The sequence below is a fragment of the Camelus ferus genome, chromosome 6 (genome assembly GCF_009834535.1).
Source record: "Camelus ferus isolate YT-003-E chromosome 6, BCGSAC_Cfer_1.0, whole genome shotgun sequence".
NCBI lineage: Eukaryota > Metazoa > Chordata > Mammalia > Artiodactyla > Camelidae > Camelus > Camelus ferus.
Window position 1 is genome coordinate 21866556 of NC_045701.1, and position 21715 is coordinate 21888270.

Here is a 21715-nt window from a genome sequence, read left to right on the forward strand (position 1 = left end):
CCAGAGCAGGGCAGGGCCTGAGCATAGAACAGAGAGGTGTCCACAGGCCCAGTCCTGAGGTTCCAGGAGGGCCGAGGCCAAGGAAATGACACAAGGACAGCTGGTGAGCAGCTGGGTCACCCCAACTGAGTATGGCGGCCCCTCCAAGTCCTTTGGTGCTGCACAGAACCCTCCCCAGCCCCATCCAGACGAAGCCAGGCATTCACTATTCAAGGCAAGGAAGTTACTAGTCTCACTAATTTTACCACTTTTTCATCATATCCTCAGGAATGCAGTTAAAGCCCATCATTCTAAACAGAGGACTCCCAAACCTTGGATTTCTCTAGTTATCTTTTTAAATCGTGTAAATATTTTTGATTGTTTTAACTTGAAAAACAAGTAAATAAACAAGTTTACTAGTGACAGAAAGGTTTAGAAGCATCTCTCCCAGTCTACACTTGTCACAGCAGCCAGGCAGCACAATGTGTGCTTATGTTAAGATGACCTTTATATAGATGGAGAAGTTAGCATTGTCTGGTCCGAGCATGTCAGCATTTGCATTATGTGCTTATTTTAGTGTTCAAATCTTAGCAAAATGTTTTTGGCTGTGCCCAGTGTATATCCCTACACAGAGGCCCTCAGCTGAGCCGTGGGATGTATCTGCTCACCCCCTTTATTCAATTGCCATTCTTCCACAAGAGTACAGTAGACATCTGTTTTCTCTAATAGGATTTTCCATAGCTACATACTCATTTTCTTTTTGTAATCACTGCCCTGTTTTTCATCTTTTCTTATTTTACTTATTTTCTTGACTTGGAAATTACTCTGTAGAATTCTAGATATACAAAGAGAAGTTTTGTAATGAACATTTCTTAACATCCTAAAGTTGGAGATCAGAGAAGGGTAGAAATGTTAAGGAAGGGGTGACGCAGTCCAAGCAGAGCCCTAACAGCAGGATTCACCCTCTTTGGGTAACAGTGCCAGGCCTGCTACCCCTAGGTGACCAGGGTTTCTGGGGCTTCCTCCTCGTGTACTGTGGTTCCCTCTCCCACAGGGAGCTTCTGCCATCCAGCCTGGTCCTAGGCAGCTGGTCTTGTGCGGAAATGATTTCAGTGATCTCGGGTCTACACTGTCCGCGGGGAGTTTAGTTATGGGAATTCTCATCTCATTGGTCACTGGGCACAGATTTCCATGCAGATTGACTTCCAGCTTCATTTCCTGATACTTCCGTGCACTGGTCCTGGTGAAACTTCCTCTTAGGTCTTCTTAGGTTAATCACCAGAGCCAAGATCTTTCCGACTCAGACCCCCTCATTTCCTTTTCCCCAGATCCTTGCCCCTCCTCCTGTCCCAAGGACCATGACTCTGTGGGGGTACCTGTTGGGTGTTGTGATGCGTGGAAGGTGCCGTCGTGTTTGTCCTTCTCTGGTGCAGTTCTGAATAGCTCGTCCTCACTGATACACACCCCTCCAGGTGCACGCCTACATCATCAGCCATCTGAAGAAGGAGATGCCAAGTGTATTTGGAAAGGAGAACAAGAAGAGAGAGCTTATCAGCAGGTTGCCAGAAATCTACATTCAGCTGCAGCGAGAATACCAGATATCTGCAGGGGACTTCCCCGAGGTCAAGGCAATGCAGGTACAGGGATAGAGGGGCACTGCAACTTTGTCCAGCTGGTTACTGGGGACCAGTGAGGGTTTCATGGTTTAGAATGGAGGATAACACGGTGAATTTCTCTCTCTAGTAATCCATGATAACAGGCTCCTAATGACAAAGCAGAAATTGCCCGCCTCTCTATACATGTAAACAATAGGGAGACATTTCAAGATGTAAATGAGGCTCACCTGAAAAAAAAAAAAATCACACGCACAGCCCCCTAGGCTGTGTTCAAGGTCGTTTTGACCTTGAAGTGAGACCTGTTTTTGGAATCCCAGAACCTTAAGGGAATTAGAGCTGAGAGTGACCTTGGAGGTCACCTCAGGTGGCCTCCTCAAGCTGGCCCTCCCCGGCGCTGTGGGATTATGTGCTCAGGCAGGGTTGCTGTCACAGGCTCAGGGGCCCAGTCAGGGGCCATGGTGGTCTGTGGACGTGGCTGGAGTTCCCTAGACACAGCAAGCTGTGCCCACTGAAGACCTGCTTAAAGGTCAACACTGGGCAGCCTTTGACCTAATTTCAGAGTCTCCCTGAGTTGTGTCTGGGCAGCCCCAGCTGAGCCCTAGTGGGTGCTGCCACCCTGACCTGACCAGCGTGACCACCTGGAGGAGGAAAGGTAAACAGTGGAGGCAAGACCAGCAGGCCACAGGAGGGGACGCGTCAATCCTGAGGGGTTTCTTAATGTAAACTTCATGTACAGTACACACTAAAATAGGAGTGGGTTACACTTATGTTGTGATGCCTGGGTTCCGGGTGAATGCTTCTGGTGTCTGTGTTCTGGTCAAATATGATTTAGTCAACTTAAAATATATTTATAGAAACATCTTTTTTTAAGAAGTGAGGTTGGTACTCCTATACTCAGAGGATGAATTGGGCTTTCTTCTGGTCACAGGATGGCTAATTTGACAGCTTCTGGGGCCTCTTCCCAGGCAGGTTCTGCTTTCACACCCTTGGGTTATGCCCTGCACCCCATGATCAACCAGAAAGACAACTGTTTCCTTGTAGCCTTCAGATGTTTTCGCAGGGAAATTGTTTTCTTGACTGAAATGAAAGCTATGAGTAAGTACACAGTGCACACGATGCCTAGTGGGGCGTCTGTGGCTTGCTGGCCTTCTGAGGCTCCCGTGATGCCCCACCCACAAGATGCTGCTCCCCAGACCTGGAGCCTCCCTGAGAGGCCTCCCCTGCCCGTCCTCAGGGAGCTCCTATGTGAGGGGGAAAATCTCTAGGCAGAACTGCTCCTGACCACGCTAGCCTGGGCCTGGGCAGTCAGAGGGCATTCAGGCCCCTCAGAGCTGTCCAGTGGGGCAGTCCCTCACCTTGGGTCTTGGGAGCGGCCACGGCCCATATAGCTGGACGATACGGAAGAGCCCGAACCTTCACTGAGGGCCCTGTGGTCAGGGCCACACCAAGTGCCTTTGAACCTTCAGTGGACACCTGTGTTCCCTGGGACTTCCAGGAGCAGGAGTCCCACCTGACAGACGCTCCATTCACCTGTGTTCATGTATTCATTCACCTAAGAATACTAATTAAGTCTGCTATTGGCAGGCACTATTTTCAGCCCCTGGAATAAACCCATGAACAAACAGCAAAAATAAAACTCCTTGCCCCTACAGAGGTCCATTCTGAGTTACAGTCTTGGCTGCTATGACTGTGACCAGCAGTGAAGATTTGGCAGCAAAGTCCCTTGTTGGGACATGTGCTCCTTGTTATGACGTAAGTGCTGTTGTGCTTCAGTGTAATGAATTTATTCGGTGTGTCTCTCCCATATCAGGCTGTAATTCCAAGAAGCCAGTGACCATGTCCCGTTCCCAGCCATATCCCCAGCTCCTGGAGTGTAGCAGGCGCTCGATGAATACATGTTGAATGAGTTAATAAGTTAGCGTCGGTTTATATCCTAGCAGGCTCTAGGGTAGTGAGTTTCTTAGACCCTGACCCGGCTCAGACTCCCACCGGGCTTACAGATAAGCGGTTTCCAGAGCAAACTCCTGGAAGCTGGATAAGGATTATTCCTCAGGAAGGTGGCCGGGTCTTGATCCCACCACACCAGTCCTTTCAGGGAATCTCCAGGGAACAAGTCAGGCCTGGAATCCCAAAGACATGCTTACTGTCGCCTGATACTTCAGGCTAGTCACCCAGGAAGCTTTGGGGCTTCCCAGTGTGGGTCGAGACCTCTGTCATCCCTGAGTCTGCTGAGCATCTGACATCCTCCCCAACACAGGCATTCAACCTCTCATGGACTGCGTCTGGGACAGCAGCAGGGGCAGAAGCTAGGAACTGACTTAATTATGATCTTTGCACATCTCAGGATCATGCAGCAGCCAGCTTTAATTCTCTGTTCTCCCTGTGCTCTCACGGACCAAGCTGGACAGGGTGACTCTTTGCTGTAGCAAAGAGCTGACTGTATTTTGCAGGCTTTTGCCCAGTGCTGGGGGAGGCCCATGACCTGCTGGTGCATCTGCCTGTGTCTACCCTACAGCCTTTGGGGAGGGAATCTGGTTTGCTGCACTGACGTATCCATACTGCAGAATGAGGGGAGCACTAGCAAAGCCTTATTGCTGACTCAGTTATCCTTGGAGAATTGGGCCCCTACAGCCAATGAGTTGGCAGTGTTTCAACAACAGAGGGCAGCAGAGCCATCCCCATCTGCTTGGACCCTCCCAATGGATTCATAAACTGCTTTTCTGGTACGCATTGGAAGTGAGCGGGCAAGGGAGACCCCAGCAGAGGCTGGGCTGGGACTGACTTTTGTCTCTTGGGAGGGAGCAGCTCCAGGATCCTGGGCTTGGTGGCTTCAATGGATACAATTGTTGATGGGTAAATCTTTCAGTTCTGCAGTGCATTCATCCCAGTAAAAAGTCCCTGAGCCACCCTGGTGGAGGGCAGGGATGGCATGGTGTAACTTGGACCCCACTCCCCTACACACGCATCCCTGGTCAGGGCTGAGGAGGCGGATACCGCAGGGATATGAGTGCAGAGTTTATTTCCTCTGTGCCCTTCAGGGTGGGAATGGCTCCTGCTGCTGCTTCCTGTCCACTCCTGCAAATATGTGGCCATTTCCCCTGGCCGGTTTTCCAGAAGTTTGCAGTCTGAATCCATGTCCCCTACAGGCGGGTAGAAAGTTTGGGTGGGTACCGCCTTCATTCGTCCACTTGACCAGACACAGGGGCTCTGTGTGTACCCAGAGCTCAGGCTCATTCATGAGGAAATAGGGTAGGTGTTCGTGCACCCAGGGGAATCTAGACTTGTTTACCCCAGCAGCACTTGGATTTTTGTGTAGGCTGCCTGCTCTCCTCCTCCCAGGCTTTCTCTTCTCAGTTCCCTTGGCTAACTGAGATGCCGGCAGCAGGCGCCCAAAGTGTTGGCAGCACTGTTTGGTGCTGATGTTGGGGTGACATGCAGGTGACTGCGTCCATCAGTGAGGATGAAGGACACACAAACTGGAATGCGCTTTAGCAGCCAAGCCTGCACTAACTACCCCACTGCTCCGTACCGAGCACAGGCTGCCCAACGGGTGTCAGCCCAGCCCAGCCTGCTTTGACGGCCATAGAGTTTGCTACTGAGAAGATTGTTGGAGGCACCTCTTCAGAGATATGTCAGGCTGTTTAGCTTTCAGCTCTGTCCCCTGCACCATCCAAAGGCTCAGGGCTCCACTTCTGAATAACAGCATCGTCTGTCTGCCCTGCCGGGTAAAGATGAAGGGCCCAGCTTTAAAGTTCCACTCCCGTGTCTGGCAAGTTCAGATGTGAGAACCTCACCAAAGAGAAAGTTCCAGGTATGCGCTGCCTGCTTTCAGGGAGCATTCATCTCCTTTGGCCATCCATCTCCCCATTTGCTTCCCACAGGGAGGGCGTTAACTAAGCCTGTGGTTTCTCCTTTTCCAGGAACAGCTTGAGAACTATGACTTCACCAAATTCCACTCGCTGAAGCCCAAGCTGATCGAGGCCGTGGACAACATGCTGAGCAGCAAGATCTCGTCCCTGATGAGCCTCATCAGCCAGGAGGAGACGAGCATGCCCACGCAGCTGGTGCAGGGCGGTGCCTTCGACGGCACGGCCGAGGGCCCCTTCAACCAGGGCTACGGGGAGGGCGCCAAGGAGGGCGCCGACGAGGAGGAGTGGGTTGTGGCCAAGGACAAGCCCGTCTATGACGAGCTCTTCTACACCCTGTCTCCCGTCAACGGCAAGATATCAGGCGTCAACGCCAAGAAGGAGATGGTGACCTCCAAGCTGCCCAACAGCGTGCTGGGCAAGATCTGGAAGCTGGCCGACTGCGACTGCGACGGCATGCTGGACGAGGAGGAGTTCGCACTGGCCAAGCACCTCATCAAGATCAAGCTCGATGGCTACGAGCTGCCCAACAGCCTGCCCCCCCACCTCGTGCCCCCCTCCCACCGGAAGTCCTTGTCAAAGGCCGACTGAGGGGCAGGCCGTGTGCGGGGCAGGCGGCGTGGGGTGGGAATCCGGAGGCCAGGGCCTGAGGCCCACGCTGCTGCCGACCCACTGAGCGGCCCTGGGCAAGGCGCTGCCCTCTCTGTGCCTCATCTTCCCATCTGTAGAATGCGGAGGGCAGGCGCTGGACACCAGATGAAGTCCTTCACCTCTAAAATTCCGAGTTTCTAGTAAAATATTGGGGGAGGGGGTGGTTTAGGAGATTGAAGGGTTGAGAAGAAAGGGAAATCATCCCAAGAGTGCTCAGAAGCTGGGAGAAGCAGACGTGGAACCCCAGGAGCCACGGGAAGTGAGCCGGGGCTCTGCTGGGCTTCCCTGGACTGTTCATCATCACGAACCTGGCTGTCTGTCCCCCAGAGAGCGCCAGGAGGCAGCAAAGGGGAGCCGATTTATTTTATTTCCTGCTTGAAAAAAAGCAGCAGAGAGGCTTTCTGTTCTCTCCAAACTGTCTACCAAAGAGAAGCCTGCTGCTCCCGCTCTGAGAGGAGGCGGCCCCATGTCTGTGTGTCCCTGTCCATTCTGCAGGCCTGCAACGCAGGCAGCCAGGTCGCCCAGGGCATCCGTCCCAGCACCCACTGGCTGACCCCCGCCAGGGCTCCCCTACCCCTGGGGCCTTCCCAGCAAAGTTCTGTTTGGTTAGGAATTTGGGACTCACAACCTTTATTAACCCCTTGCAAGACTTCTAGTATTCATTTCAAGTCACGTTGAAATCAGAAGATTAGCTTCCCTGATCTATCCAATAATTTGTAGCAAAGTCTATCATACTTAAACTAGAGTAAGAAAAGAGGTCGTTCTCCCCAGTCGTCAGTTAGTGGGTTACACGTCCCCAAGGCTCCTTGGTCAATGGCAGGATTTAAATTCAGCAAAAACATGGCTTGGTGTGTGCAGTTTCCTGGCCCTGTGGACACCAACGGGATGAGGGACCAGCCCGCGCTGGCTCTCAGGTAGAAGAGGTCATTCTACTAGCATTAAACACTATTTTTATAAAAAATAGGCATTTTTATTATGTCCACTTTTTTTTAAAATACAGTCTCTGTACAAAAGATAAAGGCCTTTATACAGAAACAAGATGGAATCTTTGGTATAAAGCCTTATCTTCAACAGGTTGTGTGGTTCGTACCATGAATGCCTCACAAGGCAGGATTTGGGCACCTACCTGTACATCGGCACCTGAGTGTTCTCACCCCGGGTGCCCCGTGTAAACCTCCCTGGACCACTTGCTCAAATGCGTATGTCCAGTGGAGGTCACGCTCCCAACTACGTGGGCTCCAGCTGGAGGATGCAGGTGCCTTTCTCCATTATTTATGCAATAAGAGAGACTCGAAATAGTGATAGCCATGTGGCATGGGGCCCTGCCGGCACCAAAAATGAATGAAATCTGAACAGTCCCACCTAAGTCTTCCAAAAAGCACATTTTTTTTTCTGGTGTCACCTGTGACATCAGGGTCAGAACTGCAGATTTAAGGGAAAATGTTTATTTTAAAGAAGGTTTTATCCAGATGCCAGCCCTCACACTCCCTAGCTTACTCTCTAAATAATTTAGTTTTCGGAGAAGTAAATGCATAACCTGGTTTTTAATCTTAATGAGCACTTTTAAATTAGACACATAGAAAAGAGACATTTGTAATAATTCCAGTACTGTAATATGAGCAGATAGTTCTGTGAACGCATGAGGACTGCCCAAGCGTGTAAGCACGGTGGATCCACCAAAGGGCAAGGTTGAGAGAGGAGAGAGTCCATTTGTCCAAAAGTTTAGAGATGCCAAGGTTAGTTAGCTGATTTCCATCCAGAATGATCTTGCTTATTTAACTCTGCTCAATTGTCATATATAAAGATAAATATATACACATATATGTCACATGAGTATGTATTTTTGACACTGTGTGTGTACAAATGTAGATACGGCCAAGTTTTATTGACATAGGGACATAGAGGTATAGTGTTTTAGAGGAGCAGCAGACAAGGTTGCTGGTTCTACGTGGATGGAAACGCCTCGTAAGGTTGTGATCCCCGCCCACCATGCCCTCAGGTGGGAAAACATCTTTGTGAATGCTTTCCCTGCTGAGAAATAAGGAAGAAAAAGGAAATCACATGTTATCATCTCTTAAAACATGAAGTTATCCATTATGAAAAGTTGATTGGAAAGAAGACCACTGGAAAACATTTGGGACGGCGGCCAAGCAAGGACCCATATCTCCCCAGGACCTGCACAGAGTTCCTTGAATCTGTGTGCAAAACACCCTTGTCCCCTGACCTCACATGGCAGGGTGACAAACACGAAGCCCTCAGGATCTGCACTCTGACCGGCCGCATTGCCCTCCTGCACCACCCCATTGTCCCAGTGCCCCTGACAGCGTGCTCGCAGATGGGTGGGAGGGTGGAGGTAGGTAAACTCTAGAACTCGGAAACTACCTTCGTGCTCTCTGTGATTCCACCAAAGAAAACCTAAGAATCTTGAGTCCATTTGCTGTATCAGCACATGATAGCACATAACACAAACCTCTGCATTCTTAAGTTTAGGGGGGAAAAATGAAAACTTCTGCTACTCCTCCGAAAGTTGACTTCCAAGTTGTGAGCCTGCTCATAATGCCCACCTGAACCTTCGTGTACAGAAGGGTTGCACTGACACCTGCCGAGACACCCCCCAACCCAGCTGTACAGCCACACGCTGACATTCAACCTGCTTGGCATCATACATGGATTCTTTCCTCGCCGCGGGCTTGGGTGACACGGGAGGGTCATGCATTTGGTTGGCTTTGGCTTCTCCAGGGCTGGACTGCGTTCTCTGGAACGCTTGTCGTCATGCAGCAGTAACGCCTGGATTGGGGGCTGTGGCTCCTCCCACAGGAAAGTGGGCCTTAAGAGTTGGATTCTTACACTGTTGTCATGGGACTGGTGTCCAGGGGGTTTAGAGAGCACATGAGAAGCCAAACGCCCCTGCTCTCCCCCACCAACCACCCCCATTACCAGCCTGCAGGAGAGGCCTTGGCCAAGCCCAGGCCGTGGTCCTTCGCTGTGTCCCTTCACCACACCAGGAATGTCTTGTGCTGGAGTCTGCCGCCCAGTGTGGGGTTTAACCACCGGAGTCATGACCTGACAGCCACCGCCGGAACCTTTCCACTTAGCAGCTACACTCCTTCCTGATGTCCAGAGCAATACCCTGGACAGATTGCCTTGGAGATAAGGAAAGCATTTAACTGAGGCACTGTTTACTTCCTCCATGGAATGTGGCAGAAGAATAACACTTTTAGGACAGATAACCACTGGGTTTTTTTGGGAAAACATAGCCGAATTTAAGAGTGTACCAAGTGACCTGTCGATTAGCCAATGCAATTAACATACAATGCTTCTATTTTTTTGTAATCTTGTTTAGGAGTGTCAGACAAAAAAATCTACTGATAATAAACTTCTGAAAAAAATCACTACCTTTTCCCCACTGGCTCTGCTTTCCCAGTGACTGTGTGTCAGCTATCTCGGGAATGAAGCAGGGATCCCTTGGATCCATTCTGAAACAAGGCAGAGGAGTTGGGCCCTTTTGCATGCCATCCCTGTGACCCCTGACCCTTCCTGCATCCTCTCTGGTTGGGAGATTCTCAAACTGGGGCTTCCTCAGCAGGAAAGCAGCTCCATCTTCTGGGGGCAGAGGCCAGGTCTGGGAGCAGGCCCCAAGGGAGTCTCATGCCCCAACTGAGAGTGACTAGAAGCCAAGACTGGAGGGGACCATGAAGAGACCCTTCTGAGGCTGGGGACAGGACATCACAGGAGGTGGCCTCTGTCCAGTGCTGAAGCAGGCCTGAGCACCTGAGGGTACAGTAGTGCTTGGGGGAAGCCCCTGGCTGGCCGGCCCTGCTCCTGCCTCTTGCCGCACCTCACAGGTGTGGACCACCCATAGTAGACATCTGGGGTTCCCCCCGGCACCATCCACCCTTCTGGTGATCTAGACCAGGAATGTCTTTTGCAGAACACTCCCCACTTTCCCACCCTCAGTCTGAGCCATGCGGTTTGGGGAGATAGACGCCACCCACTCTTTCCAGGATGGCTTCTGATTGGCTTGAGCCAGTTAGAGTAGTTCATCCCCCCCGTCACAGAAATTATTCAGGAATGGACTTGTGGCTATGAGAGCCAGGCCCCTCAGACTTCTGTTCCAACTCCTGGGAGAGATGTTCTCTTTTTTCTGAACCATGCAGTGCAAAGAAGTGAGCCTATTGAGGCAACAATATAAATAACATTAAGAGAAGTGCCCAGAGGTGGTGGGGGAAGAGGAGTGAGGTTAGGCTGGCAGCAACCACCTTGTGGAGCCGTGGAGGATAAAGACGAAGGAGGCATTGAGAAAGGCAAAGGGAATCCAAGCCTGTGATGGCATCATTTCAGCTGCTGGATCAAACCTCACCTAAAGTCCTCCTCCTGCCAGACTTTTCCATTGTGTGCCAAAATGTTCCCTTTATATTGTTTAAACCCGTTTGACTTGAGATTTCAATTACTTGCAACACATATTCCAAAACTGTACTGACCAATAGGGGTTCTCATTTCAGCAGGGGCTGCAATTAGTCACGACAAAAGATGAGCCAGTCCTGGCAGCATGTGCGGTGGCTTTACTGCAGTTGATCTAGGGAGGAAGAAGAGCAGTTCCCCAGCACCACTCAACAACCTCAAATACAACCACTTCTGTTGAGATCTGTGTGCAAAGCGTCATGCAGCTCCATCCTCTCTGGTGGTCACATCACACGTGATGCCCTGGGCCAAGAGCACTGCTCTCCTCACTTCCAGCCATGGCCGGGATTCAGGGATGATGGGTCTTGCCCAGCTCTCGAGGGCAGGCTCTGGTCGCTGCCCCTCTTGCCAGCCTGGGCTGTCAGGGACGCCTCCCTGAGAAGTGTTGCTGGGGCTGCTGAGTGGATGAACCCACAGACACACACCCCATCCCAGTGACAGTAACCCTGAGCTTAGTCAGGTTGTTCTGTGAAGCCACCTGAATTAAAACTCACTCTCCCTCTGGCATGTGCTCCAAGGTTGCAGGGAGGGAGAGAGAGGGGCCTGCTAGGTGCCCCCCACAGCCTCTGCCTCCAAGCCCTGGGCCCAGCCAGCCCTGAGGGAGCACAGGTGATGGGGCCTCGCTGTGGCCCTGAAGAGTGAACATTGTGTCTCTGATTCTGGAGGAGACTCTGTCATTTCCATGGACTCTGTAACTCCAGGTGACCCCTTTCCAGGAAGAGTCTCCTTCAGAAAGTGGCCCCCAGGCGTGAAGGAGCACCAGACATGAAGGCTAGGTTGGGTGCATCTCCATCAGGGCCTGGAAAGCCCAGCCCTGGTCCAATGGTTCCCTGGGTCTGTGGTGCATCTCCCTGGAGAGGATGCAAAGGCTACAGCCCAGTGGGGTCACCCCCATTCCCACCCCTGTGGGGATTACGAAGAGGCCTTGCAGGGGTGCAGAAGGGCAGCCCCAACCCAAGAAGTGGGTGCAGAAGCTCAGACCAGAGGCTCTACCCTGCAGTGCCTTGTACCCAGACTGCAGCGCCCCCATGGTGCTCCCACCCAGAGCCAGGGGAGACCATCCCATGGGCCTCTTTGTCTGGGAACCAGGACCCCCACCTAATGCTAGGGGCACTTGCAGTGGAGGATGATGAAGGAGGAGACCCTGGAACATTGATCTGGAGCATTCTTGAGCCACCCTCTCCCAGTCTGGGCCACGCCTCATGGCAGGTGGGAGGACAATGCCGGCTGTGTGTCACCCCTGCCCTGCTGGCTCAGGAGGAGGGCCATGGCGTGGCCCCAGCTCCAGCCTCAGCCTCTCCTGATTTCTCTCCCTCCCCACCCAGCCCCTGCTATCTGCCATCTCCAACCGTCCAGCCGGCTCTCCTCCCAGGGCCTGGACATCACCAAGGTAAGCAGTTTCCTCTTTTCCTTCCACCTGCCCTATTCATCCCAAAGAGCAGCAGCCAAATGCTGGGGTCCTGGGGAAACCTCTGGCAGCAGGAACTCTCAAAGAAGAATCCGGAAAGTGGGGTGGGACAAAAGGGGCCCTGGGCCATTCGAGCACAGGACACCAGCCAGGAGCACCAGAACTTACCTGGCTAGGTTCCAGGCTGCAACCCCCCACCAAATGTGGGGACAGTCTGACAGGGAAGGGCCCATCACCCCTGGCAGAGACATGCCTCTCCCAGGGAGTCATCAGTATCCCCACTCCTCCCCCAACCTCCACGCCCCCAACATCAGCTTGGGAAATGTCTAGTGGTCCCTCAACACCAAAGGGCTCCAGGTCTGATGGCTGGTCAGCCCCACAGGCCCCAGCAGTTCCTTGGGGCTACAGGGTACCTGAAGCAGGCAGCCAGTGGCAGAGCCCTGGGGCGGCTCTCCCAGTCCAGTCCCACCATGGACTCTGCATATGAGATGGGCCACATTCGCAAGCTGCAGGCACGGCACGTGCGGATGCAGGAGAAGACTTTCACCAAGTGGATCAACAATATCTTCCAGCGTGGCCGGGTGAGTGTAGCCGGGTGTGCCTCCCAGCCCACCTCTACCATCCCCCCAGCTCCTTGGACAGTGGACACTGGGGGGCTGACTATAAGGTCATCTGACTGAGGCCACTTCTTTTGACCCCAAGGCACAGATGAGGCCAGTGGTCCTTCCTCAGAGCAGATGCTCTGGGCTGCACCACACAGGTCCTGGGACAGGGCAGACAGGTGAGGCTGGGCTGACCACAGGCCTGCCCCATCCCCTTCCAGGTGGGCATCAAGATCCAGAACCTGTTCACAGAGCTGGCCGATGGCACCCACCTGCTGCGGCTGCTGGAGCTCATCTCAGGGGAGGCCTTGCCACCCCCCAGCCGGGGCCGCATGCGTGTGCACTTTCTGGAGAACAGCAGCCGAGCTCTGGCCTTCCTCAGGGCCAAGGTGGGTCTGGGGAGAGGGTTTCTGGATGTGCTCTGAGGTAGGCAACACGGCCAGGCTGGACGACTAGATCATCTTTCCTGGGCTGGCCACAGAGCAGAGCAGAGGATCTGGGACCAGAACCCAGGAAGAGCAGCTGGATTACACAGGTCCAGGAAGCAAAGCCCTTCCTTGCACAGTTCTCCCAGCCTAGGGAGCTCCCAACCCTGTGGGAGCAGGAACGGCCATCTTCCCCAGTGGGTAGGCATGAATTAACTGTGATGAAGGAATCCCTGGAGCCCACGCTGAGAGAGTCAGTGTACTCTTAAACTTTTCTTTTCATAAATGAGGACATTATTTACTGGGCAACACCCATGCTGGCCAGCAGATCGTGGATGTGGGGCCATGGAAGGAGGCTGAGGGTTGGACACAGGGGACTGAGCCAGGCCGTGGAGGGAAGGGATGCAGGGTCTGCCTCAGAGAAGCTGGACCAGGTAGCAGGGAGGGGCCTCAGCAAACAGGAGGGACCCTGAGAGAAAGGGCCAGGCGAAAGAAATAGTCATTTAAAGGCGACAAGATCTCCAGGGACACGGAGGGAACCTCATGGCCAGAGTCGGGGGGCAGTTCAGGGGTCATTTATATTGAGAATATAAATGGGAATTGGGAAGCCCAGGGGCCCCTGGCCTCAGGTGCTGAAGCATGAAGTGGCTGTCCCTGGAGACTGCGAAGTCCCAGCTGAAACCGGCTGGGCTGAGCCTGGGTGTGTGTGCCCATCACTTATGTCCTGGAATGGAGGTCACAGTCAGCCCCCTGGGAGGCTGGCGTGCTGGAAGGAGGCCAGGAAGGTGAGAAACCAAAGCAAGGGACAGGAGCACTGCAGTCCCCAGGCACATGGGAGAGTAGAAGGCTGCCAGCCACACAGAGGGGCAGTGGCCTGTGAGCCAGCTACCTCCTCTCCGGAACCTGGGAAGGGTGAAGCCCTGTGGCCTTTGTCAGAGGCTCTGCAGCACCCCCTCAAGCTCAGAGAGACAGCATGTCACTGACACACAGCCTGTGACAGTGACAGCCTGTGACAGCGTCAGCCTTGTCTCTGCTCTACACGTAAGGCAGCTGTGGTCAAACTGTGGCTCCCAGTACATAGTTAATAAGCAGCAGAATGCGGGATGCACTCATTTCTGGAGCCCTTGCCTTGTGCTCCGGGGCTGATGCCCGATTTGGGGACCACAAGCACAAAGCCCAGACCTGAGTGCAAGGGGCCTGCAGTTTCAGGGAATACGGTTTATTTGAACCCAGATCAGCAGTGTGCTGGTAAATGTTTAACAACCAGTTATCTGGCCCAGAGGGGTTAGGGGAAGGGGGTGAATAAAAGCCCTGGTTTGCAGCATTTGCTGATTTCTGCAGCCTTGGTACCCGACCAAGCCTTGGTACCCGACTTACTAAACACTTAAGTCAGGAATATCAGCCCTCATGAGCTGATGTGAGCAGACTCCAACTCCAAGCTGAGGAGAAGGCAGAAAGGCTCAGGGTTGTTAGGGGAACAGGGCAGAGCGTGGGGCAGATCCTTTAGAGACAAGAAGATACAACAATGTGTCCCCAGGGGGAGCATCCAGAATGCAGGCCCTCCCACCAGGCTGGTGGTTGGCTGAAGCCAGCTCCCCACCAGGCCTTACGGAGGGTCTCTCCTCAGTGCGTGTGTGTCCGTTACCTGCTATATGCCAGACACGGTGTAGATACTTGGGAGACATCAGGGAACAAAACCAAGATCCCCACCGAGCAGGGCAAGGGGATCAAGCTTGTTAATTTAGGGAAGATGAATAGTCCTCAGGTTTTGATTTTTTAAAAGGGGCCAGGGTAGGCCTCACTGAGAGAGTAGTATTTCAGTCGAGACTTAAAGAAGAGAAGGTAGTAGCCATGGGGCTATCTGGGAGCTAATATTTTCAGACAGCAGGGGCAGCCAGTACAAAGGCCCCAAGGCCTGAGCTTAATCTCGAGGAACCGCAAGAATCTCATGAGCCTTGGCGCCGTGGGGTCCAGAAGAGGAGGATGGAGCCAGAGGGTGAGGGGGCCCAGGCCAAGTGTGGCTTTGATGTTTATTCTGTTCCTTTCTCCCCTGATTCAACCCTCCCTGTCCAAGTGGCAAGGTCTGGAGCAGCAGGTTCTCAACCTTAGTGCACATAAGAACCACCAAGGTGTTTGACCTGGGTGCAAATGCAAATTCCTGGGCCCTGGCCCAAGAGAGTCTGATTGGGTAGAGCTTGGGAATCTGAGTATTTCATAGGAAGTGGAACATGGATGAAGAAGGCTGAGGTTCAAGTGTGAGCCTGAGATCCAAGCCCTCCCCCAGATGCCCCGGGAGGTGGAGGCAGACTGTTGGTGCTGTCTCTTGAGCTCATACATGGACTGTTGTAACTCCTCATTGATCTTGGCCTGGCTTTACACACACACGGGGAGGCCTCCCACTCTAGTGGTCCAGTCCAGTTCACCAGGTTGGGGCTTCACTCAGAGGGGCTTGGGGCCGAAGCCCCAGCCACTTAGAAAGCCTTCGCTTGCTGACCTTGTGCCTGCCTGCTTCTCCCTTGGGGACCTCCTGGAGCCAGACAGATTCTAGGAGCCTCCCATCCAGAAGCCGGCACCCTGGACCTCTGGTTTCTCTGAGTCTTCTCTGGTGCGTGCCCCTCACAGCTGAGCCCAGCCAACTGTGCCCACAGGTGCCAATACCTCTCATTGGGCCAGAGAACATCGTGGATGGAGACCAGACACTCATCCTGGGACTCATCTGGGTCATCATCCTGCGTTTCCAGATTTCCCACATCTCCCTGGACAGGGTATGTCTCAGACCCTAGTGCCCAGTTACCCAGCCCAGCCCAGCCCTGGCCTCACCTCAGAGCCCTGAGGGCAGAGCAGTTCCACCAACTGTTAGGATCCCACAGCAGACCCTTGCCATCCACACAAGGACCATTCACTCTTCAACCACAGGCAAAGAATTCAGAATATCAGAGAGACCGTAATATACTGAAGTGAGAACTAGATTCAGGGGCTTCAAACCTGATCTGAGACAAGTCATTCACTAGTGAGGGGGTCAAGATACCAGCCTAGCACCTTCCTTTCACCCCCAAATTTGTTCCCTACTTGGCATTGAAGCCCTGTAACTTTCATTACCCCTTAATGTACCATTGGAGGAAATTAAACATAGAGGGACGCCCAGCCCTGGACGTTTCCAAATCCCTAGTATTCTAAAGACCAAAGAGATGGTCCCCCATCTTCCTCCATTCTACCTCTTATTTTCCCACAACTGGGTCAGAAAGAGTAAACGCATGAAGTCTTTACATTTATTAATTTTTATTGTTTCACGGTTTCCAAAACCCCACCAAAAACTCGATTCCAGTAGGTTAAGAAAGCCAACCTGGAGAATCCTAATGAAAAGAAGCCACAGATTTGGCTCAAATCCAGGAGGACCCTTGACCCTCATGATGGGACTGTGAGCCCCAGGCAAGCAAGGGCCCTGCCTGTCTGCATGCCCAGAGCCTAGCACCTATGTGGCAAATGAATGGGTGGGTGAATTTCTCACTGACCTCAAGCCCTTCCAGGAAGCTCTGCTCCCCTACCCAGTACCCTCAGACAGTTCCAGGTGCCGCTGCTGCCCTCTCCCTTGGGAGTAGCAGGTCCACATCATCCCCTGATTAGCCACCAACCACCCAGCTGGCTCTGCTTGCCCGCAGCCTGCTCAGGCCCTGCTCCCTGCCAAACTCAGGTGTGTCTGGGGCCAGGCTGACCCTGCTCCTTCACATGCTTGTCCCCAGAATCTCTCCTGGTTCTTGTCCGCCAGCCTAGTGCAGTGCTCAGGGTGTCTGGGCCGGCCTGGCTGTGGCAGAGCCAGGCTCCAGGCCCGGGGCCCTTTCCCCCTCCCCCTCCCCTGCGCTGCCACCCACCTGTCCTTCCTCCCCAAGCTCCGGGGGCCCCAAGGGCAGGGAAGGAAATGCAGCCCGCTGTGCTTTGACACTCTGAGTTTATAAACAGGAATTAGCAGAGGGGAGAAAGGAGATGAGAACTCTGGGCCGTGTGATTGGCGAGAAAGGAGTGGACAGAAGGAGAGAACCACTGAGGACTACAGGGATGAGGAATGGAAGGCAGGGAGGCAGGGAAAGAAGTAGAAGCCGGGAAGGGGGAGGGGAAGAAGCCCTGAGTGAAAGAGGGATGGGGAGGGGGCAGGTGGGCAGACGCAGAATAAAGGAAATTATCAACCAGAGGAATATGCGGGGATTGAAACCAAATATAGATGGTCATTTTCCAGTCCTAAGAAGCAGCCCAGCCTGAGACGTTGAAGGGACAGACAGGCGGGCTCTCTGTCAGACATTTCTGGATCAAGAGAAACCCTCCCCTATGAGCTGGGGAACCCAGGGCAGTGTCCCAGTCTCACTGCACCTCACGGCGCCGTCCATAGCAAGTAAATACTAACAGTGCCTCCCTCAGAGGGCTGTGAGGGCGAAAAGCCACTTGTGTGGGCCTGGTGCCTGGCTGGCAGGAAGCCCGCCATGACGAGCCCAGCCTCAATTCCATGCAGCCAAGGGTCAGTGAGCACAGTGCCCAGGGCATCAGAAGGGCCAGAGAAACAAGAGCTACTGCTGCTGTTGTCACCAGTTGTGACTCAAAGCCAGCTGCTCAGAGGCGACAGCTTTCAAGCACCTTGCTTCTTTGAAAGGAGTCTTTCTCTCACACCTCTTATCCCTGCCCACCATAAGTGAAAGCAAGTACAATTAGATGCTACGAAGAGAGGGCAGTCCGTACCGCCTCCAGGTGGGGGGAGCAGGATCCCAACCATGCCCAGACTGCCTCTCCTGCAGGCTCTGCTGTCCCCTTCCCGTACCTGCATGACGACCTGCTGCCCTGTCCTTCCAGGAGGAGTTTGGGGCCAGCGCAGCCCTCCTGTCCTCCAAGGAAGCCCTGCTGGTCTGGTGCCAGCGGAAGACGGCCGGCTATGCCTGCGTCAACATCACCGACTTCTCCCGAAGCTGGAGTGATGGGCTTGGCTTCAGTGCCCTCATCCATGCCCACAGGTGCATGAGGGAGGGGACCCAGCACCCTCCTCAGCCTCCTTCCCAGAGGCCTCCCTCCACTGAGCCAACTGCTCCAGGACTCGAGTCCTCAACCTGCCCATCCTTCCACGTCCCTCTGGCCCCTGTGCTAGGCACAGAGGTAGAGATGGCTGACAGCTGAGGCCCTGGTCTTTGCTACCTCTCCCCACTCCATGGAATTGGCCAGGTTTGCCTTTAATCTGCCTTCCTCCACCCTCTGTGACCCTGATTCCGTTTTCATTCCTCTCCCTATCAAGTACTTGACCTTTTGGAGTTTCTCCCCCTACCCAGGAGCCTGGCTCCTGAGCTCTATCCAAGCCCTATTCCTTCAGCTGTGGTCTCAAATAATCATCAGGGGAAACTGATGCACATCAGTTGTGATGGTAATGATCAGTTGTGATCAGTAAGAGCTGGTTTGCCTTTTTAACAAGTCCACTTAAACCCAAGCAATCAATTACTCCGGTGAAGAGCCCTGCCTGCTCTCCGCCCAGGCCTGACCTGCTTGACTACAGCTCCCTGCGACCCGACCGCCCACTGCACAACCTCCACTGTGCTTTCTGCGTGGCTGAGCAGGACCTGGGTATCGCTCAGCTGCTAGACCCCGAGGACGTGGCGGCCCTGCAGCCTGATGAGCGGTCCATCATGACTTACGTCTCCCTCTACTACCACCACTTCTCCCGCCTGCATCAGGAGCAGACTGTCCAGAGGAGACTCTCGAAGGTTGGTGACAAAGGGAAGGTGGCACCGAGGAGAGGTGGGGCGAAAGTGGGCTACGGAGTCAGACACACCTGGGTTTGAAGGCTGCCTCTGCCCCTTTCTAGCTGCCTAGTAGCCTTCGCCATGTCACCTAACTTTACTGCATCCCATCTGTGAAAAGAAGACGCCACCGCCTGGGTAATAGATAATTAATCTTGGGTAACAGAAGGCTGCTCTGAGTGTTCACGGGAGCATGAGCACAGTGCCTGGCACACAGGACTGCCGGGGGAGCGGCACCTCTTCCTGCCCCCGGCCCCGCCCCCTCTGCTCCTAGGCTGTTGAGCTCCTAATGGGATTAAAAGGCTTAGAGAGCTGGCATCTGCAAGGACAAGCACAGAGCGGCTCCGCTGGCTGAGTCCATGTTTTTGGGGGGCTTTCTTACCCTCTGGGCACGATGGCAGAGGCTGAGGCCTGGGAGGGCTGTTCTCAGGGTGGGTGTCTCAGCTGGGCCTGGGAGAGGGGATCCAGGCAAAGGGCTCTGAGCTGCTTTAGGGGTGTGGGGGCCTCAGGGAGGGGGGAAAAGGCTCAGAAGGATAGCACCCCTAGAGTTGAGGCCAAATGAGGTAAGATAATACAGAGGCAGACAGGACAGAAGCCCCACACTCCAAGTTCTGAGTGTGGAATGGAGGCAGACCTGCTTCTCTGGGGGCGGGGAGGACCCTCCCTTTAGTGCATCCTCAGCTGAGGGAAGCTGCTGCCCACCTGGGCAAGCGGCTGGCACTCAGCACTCCAAAGGGGAGGGCTTCCAGGGCCTGGATTCCAGGGCCTGTCCTGAGGTGCCGCCCTGACCCCTTCTCATCCCCTCCAGATCCTGCTTCAGCTCCAGGAGACAGAAGCTCTGCAGACCCAGTACGAGCAGCTGGTGGCCGACCTGCTTTGCTGGATTGCGGAGAAGCAGGTACAGCTGGAGGCGCGGGATTTCCCAGACACCCTGCTGGCCATGCGCCAGCTACTGGTGGCCTTTGCCGCCTTCCGCACCCAGGAGAAGCCACCGCGGCTGCAGCAGCGAGGGGCCACAGAGGCCCTGCTCTTCCGGCTGCAGACGGCACTCCGAGCCCAGAACCGCAGGCCCTTCCTGCCTCACGAGGGCCTGGGCCCTGTGGAGCTGTCCCAGCGCTGGGCAGGCCTGGAGCGGGCAGAGGCCTCAAGGAGCCAGGCCCTGCAGCAGAGGCTCCTGCAACTAGAGCGGTTGGAAACCCTAGCCCGGCGCTTCCAGCGTAAGGCGGCCCTCCGGGAGAGCTTTCTGGCAGACACAGAGCAGGTGCTGGACCAGGTCACAGCCCTGCCAGCCAGCCCGGCCACAATGGAAGTGGCCGCCCAGAGGCTGGGCATGCTGGAGGCCAGCATCCTGCCCCAGGAGGGGCGCTTCCAGGCCCTAGCCGAAGTTGCGCACATCCTCCAGCAGGAGCACTACCACGGCTGGGCAGATGTGGCCTGCAGGTGAGCCCCGAACACATGAACCGTCTTCAAAACAGACTAGGGCCTTACTACCATACCCCTGTCTTTACATTTGCCCATTCCTGGCCACAGAGGAGGGAGTGACTTATGGGTTCAAGGCTCCCTTTAAAAAAAAAAATCTAGCTCCCACTGATGCCTGAAATTCTACCATCCATAATGGATCCCTTTTGGTAAAGCACTGTCCTTTCTAGAGAGCCTCTTATTAATTCATTTACTAAACAAGCATTTATGGAGTGCCTACTATGTCCCAAGTACTGTTCTAGGTGATGGAAATTTAGCAGTGAAGAGGACAAACAAAAATCCCTCCCCTAAAAGAGCTTACATACTACTAAGGAGAACAGAAAAATACATAACATGTGAGATAGTGGTTTTAAAAAATAATAAAGCAGAAGAGGGGATATGGGGTGCCAAGGTGGGGGGAGGAGGTTAGATTGGGTGGTCAGAGAAGGTTCACTTTTGAGCAAAGACCAGAAAGAAGTGAGAAGAAGCCATACAGACAGGGGGACGGACTCTACTAGGAAGAGGGAACGGCTAGCTCAGTGTCCCAAGGTGGGCACATACCTGGCATGTTTGAAAAACAGCACAGACGCCAGTGTTGGCCACGTGAACAAGTTGGAGTTGATATCAGGGAGATGTGGGGGTGAGGGGTGCGAGCAGAGATAGTGCTGGGCCCTGCAGGGCATAGCAAGGATAGGAAATCACAGCAGGGCTGGAGCAGAGGAGTGACACAATCTAACTTTTGTCTTACAATGATCACTCTGGATGTCGGGACCTCCCAGGCCCTCCTTCCAGATTCTCTGCCTTTGTCTAAATCCTGGGGACACTACCCCAACTGCCCCAGGGTAGGATGCTCACAGCCCCAGCCACGGAACTCAGGCCCCTCCAGCATAGCCAAGACCCACCACCACCAACTATGCACCCCGAGGTATCTTCCATGCCCCAGTCCTGTGGACATCACCCTAATTCTCGTGTCCCCCAGGCAACTGGAGATCACTCAGCGCTGGGAGAGGCTGCTTCAGCGTCTCCAAGGACAGAGGAAGCAGATGGCAGGCATGCAGGCTGTGCTGAGCCTGCTGCAGGAGGTAGAAACTGCCTCCAACCAGCTCAATGAGCTGCAGGTGGGCTCCGGACCAGCCAACACCTGGGAAACACAGCAGGCTGTGCCAGCCCTAGCACTCACGGGGACTCAGCACTCTGGGACTTTAATAACCCCTCGTCCATCCCTGGCCAGGTGCTGGCCAGCTCCACGGCCAGTGGGCAGCAGCTGGCAGAGGTAGTGGAGCTTCTGCAGAGGCATGACCTGCTGGAGGCCCAGCTCTCAGCCCATGGAGCCCATGTGAGCTATCTTGCCCACCAGACAACAGAGCTGGACTCTTCCCTGGGCACTAGTGTGGAGGTGCTGCAGGCCAAGGCCAGGGCACTGGCCCAGCTCCACCAGAGCCTCGTGTCTCTTGCCAGGTCCCGGTAAGAGCTCCCCTGAA

At 54.1% G+C, this 21715-nt stretch overlaps 2 protein-coding genes across 2 annotated transcripts in view; both read left to right on the plus strand.

Annotated features, from left to right (window-relative positions):
- The window catches only part of EHD4 (EH domain containing 4), a 75494-nt gene extending 65990 nt beyond the window's left edge, over positions 1–9504 (plus strand). Inside the window, exons 5-6 of the mRNA XM_006178853.3 lie at positions 1452–1616; positions 5516–9504. Coding sequence (XP_006178915.2) covers positions 1452–1616; positions 5516–6052 — 702 coding nt within the window. The 3' untranslated portion in view covers positions 6053–9504. The remainder of the gene's footprint in view (positions 1–1451; positions 1617–5515) is intronic.
- Positions 9505–11828: 2324 nt separating this feature from the next.
- Positions 11829–21715, plus strand: LOC116664142 (spectrin beta chain, non-erythrocytic 5-like). Its single transcript, XM_032481466.1, has 9 exons — positions 11829–11963; positions 12390–12562; positions 12805–12972; positions 15657–15773; positions 17845–18002; positions 18512–18740; positions 19585–20216; positions 21214–21352; positions 21466–21715. Exons 2-9 carry the CDS (start codon positions 12452–12454, stop codon positions 21700–21702), a joined length of 1791 nt encoding a protein of 596 aa, XP_032337357.1. The 5' UTR covers positions 11829–11963; positions 12390–12451; the 3' UTR covers positions 21703–21715.

Coding starts and splice junctions, on each gene's coding strand:
- LOC116664142 (XM_032481466.1), top strand. CDS start 12,452: ATGGACTCTGCATATGAGATGGGCCACATTCGCAAGCTGCAGGCACGG. Junction 12,563..12,804: donor ATATCTTCCAGCGTGGCCGG/GTGAGTGTAGCC, acceptor ATCCCCTTCCAG/GTGGGCATCAAGATCCAGAA. Junction 20,217..21,213: donor TGGGCAGATGTGGCCTGCAG/GTGAGCCCCGAA, acceptor CGTGTCCCCCAG/GCAACTGGAGATCACTCAGC.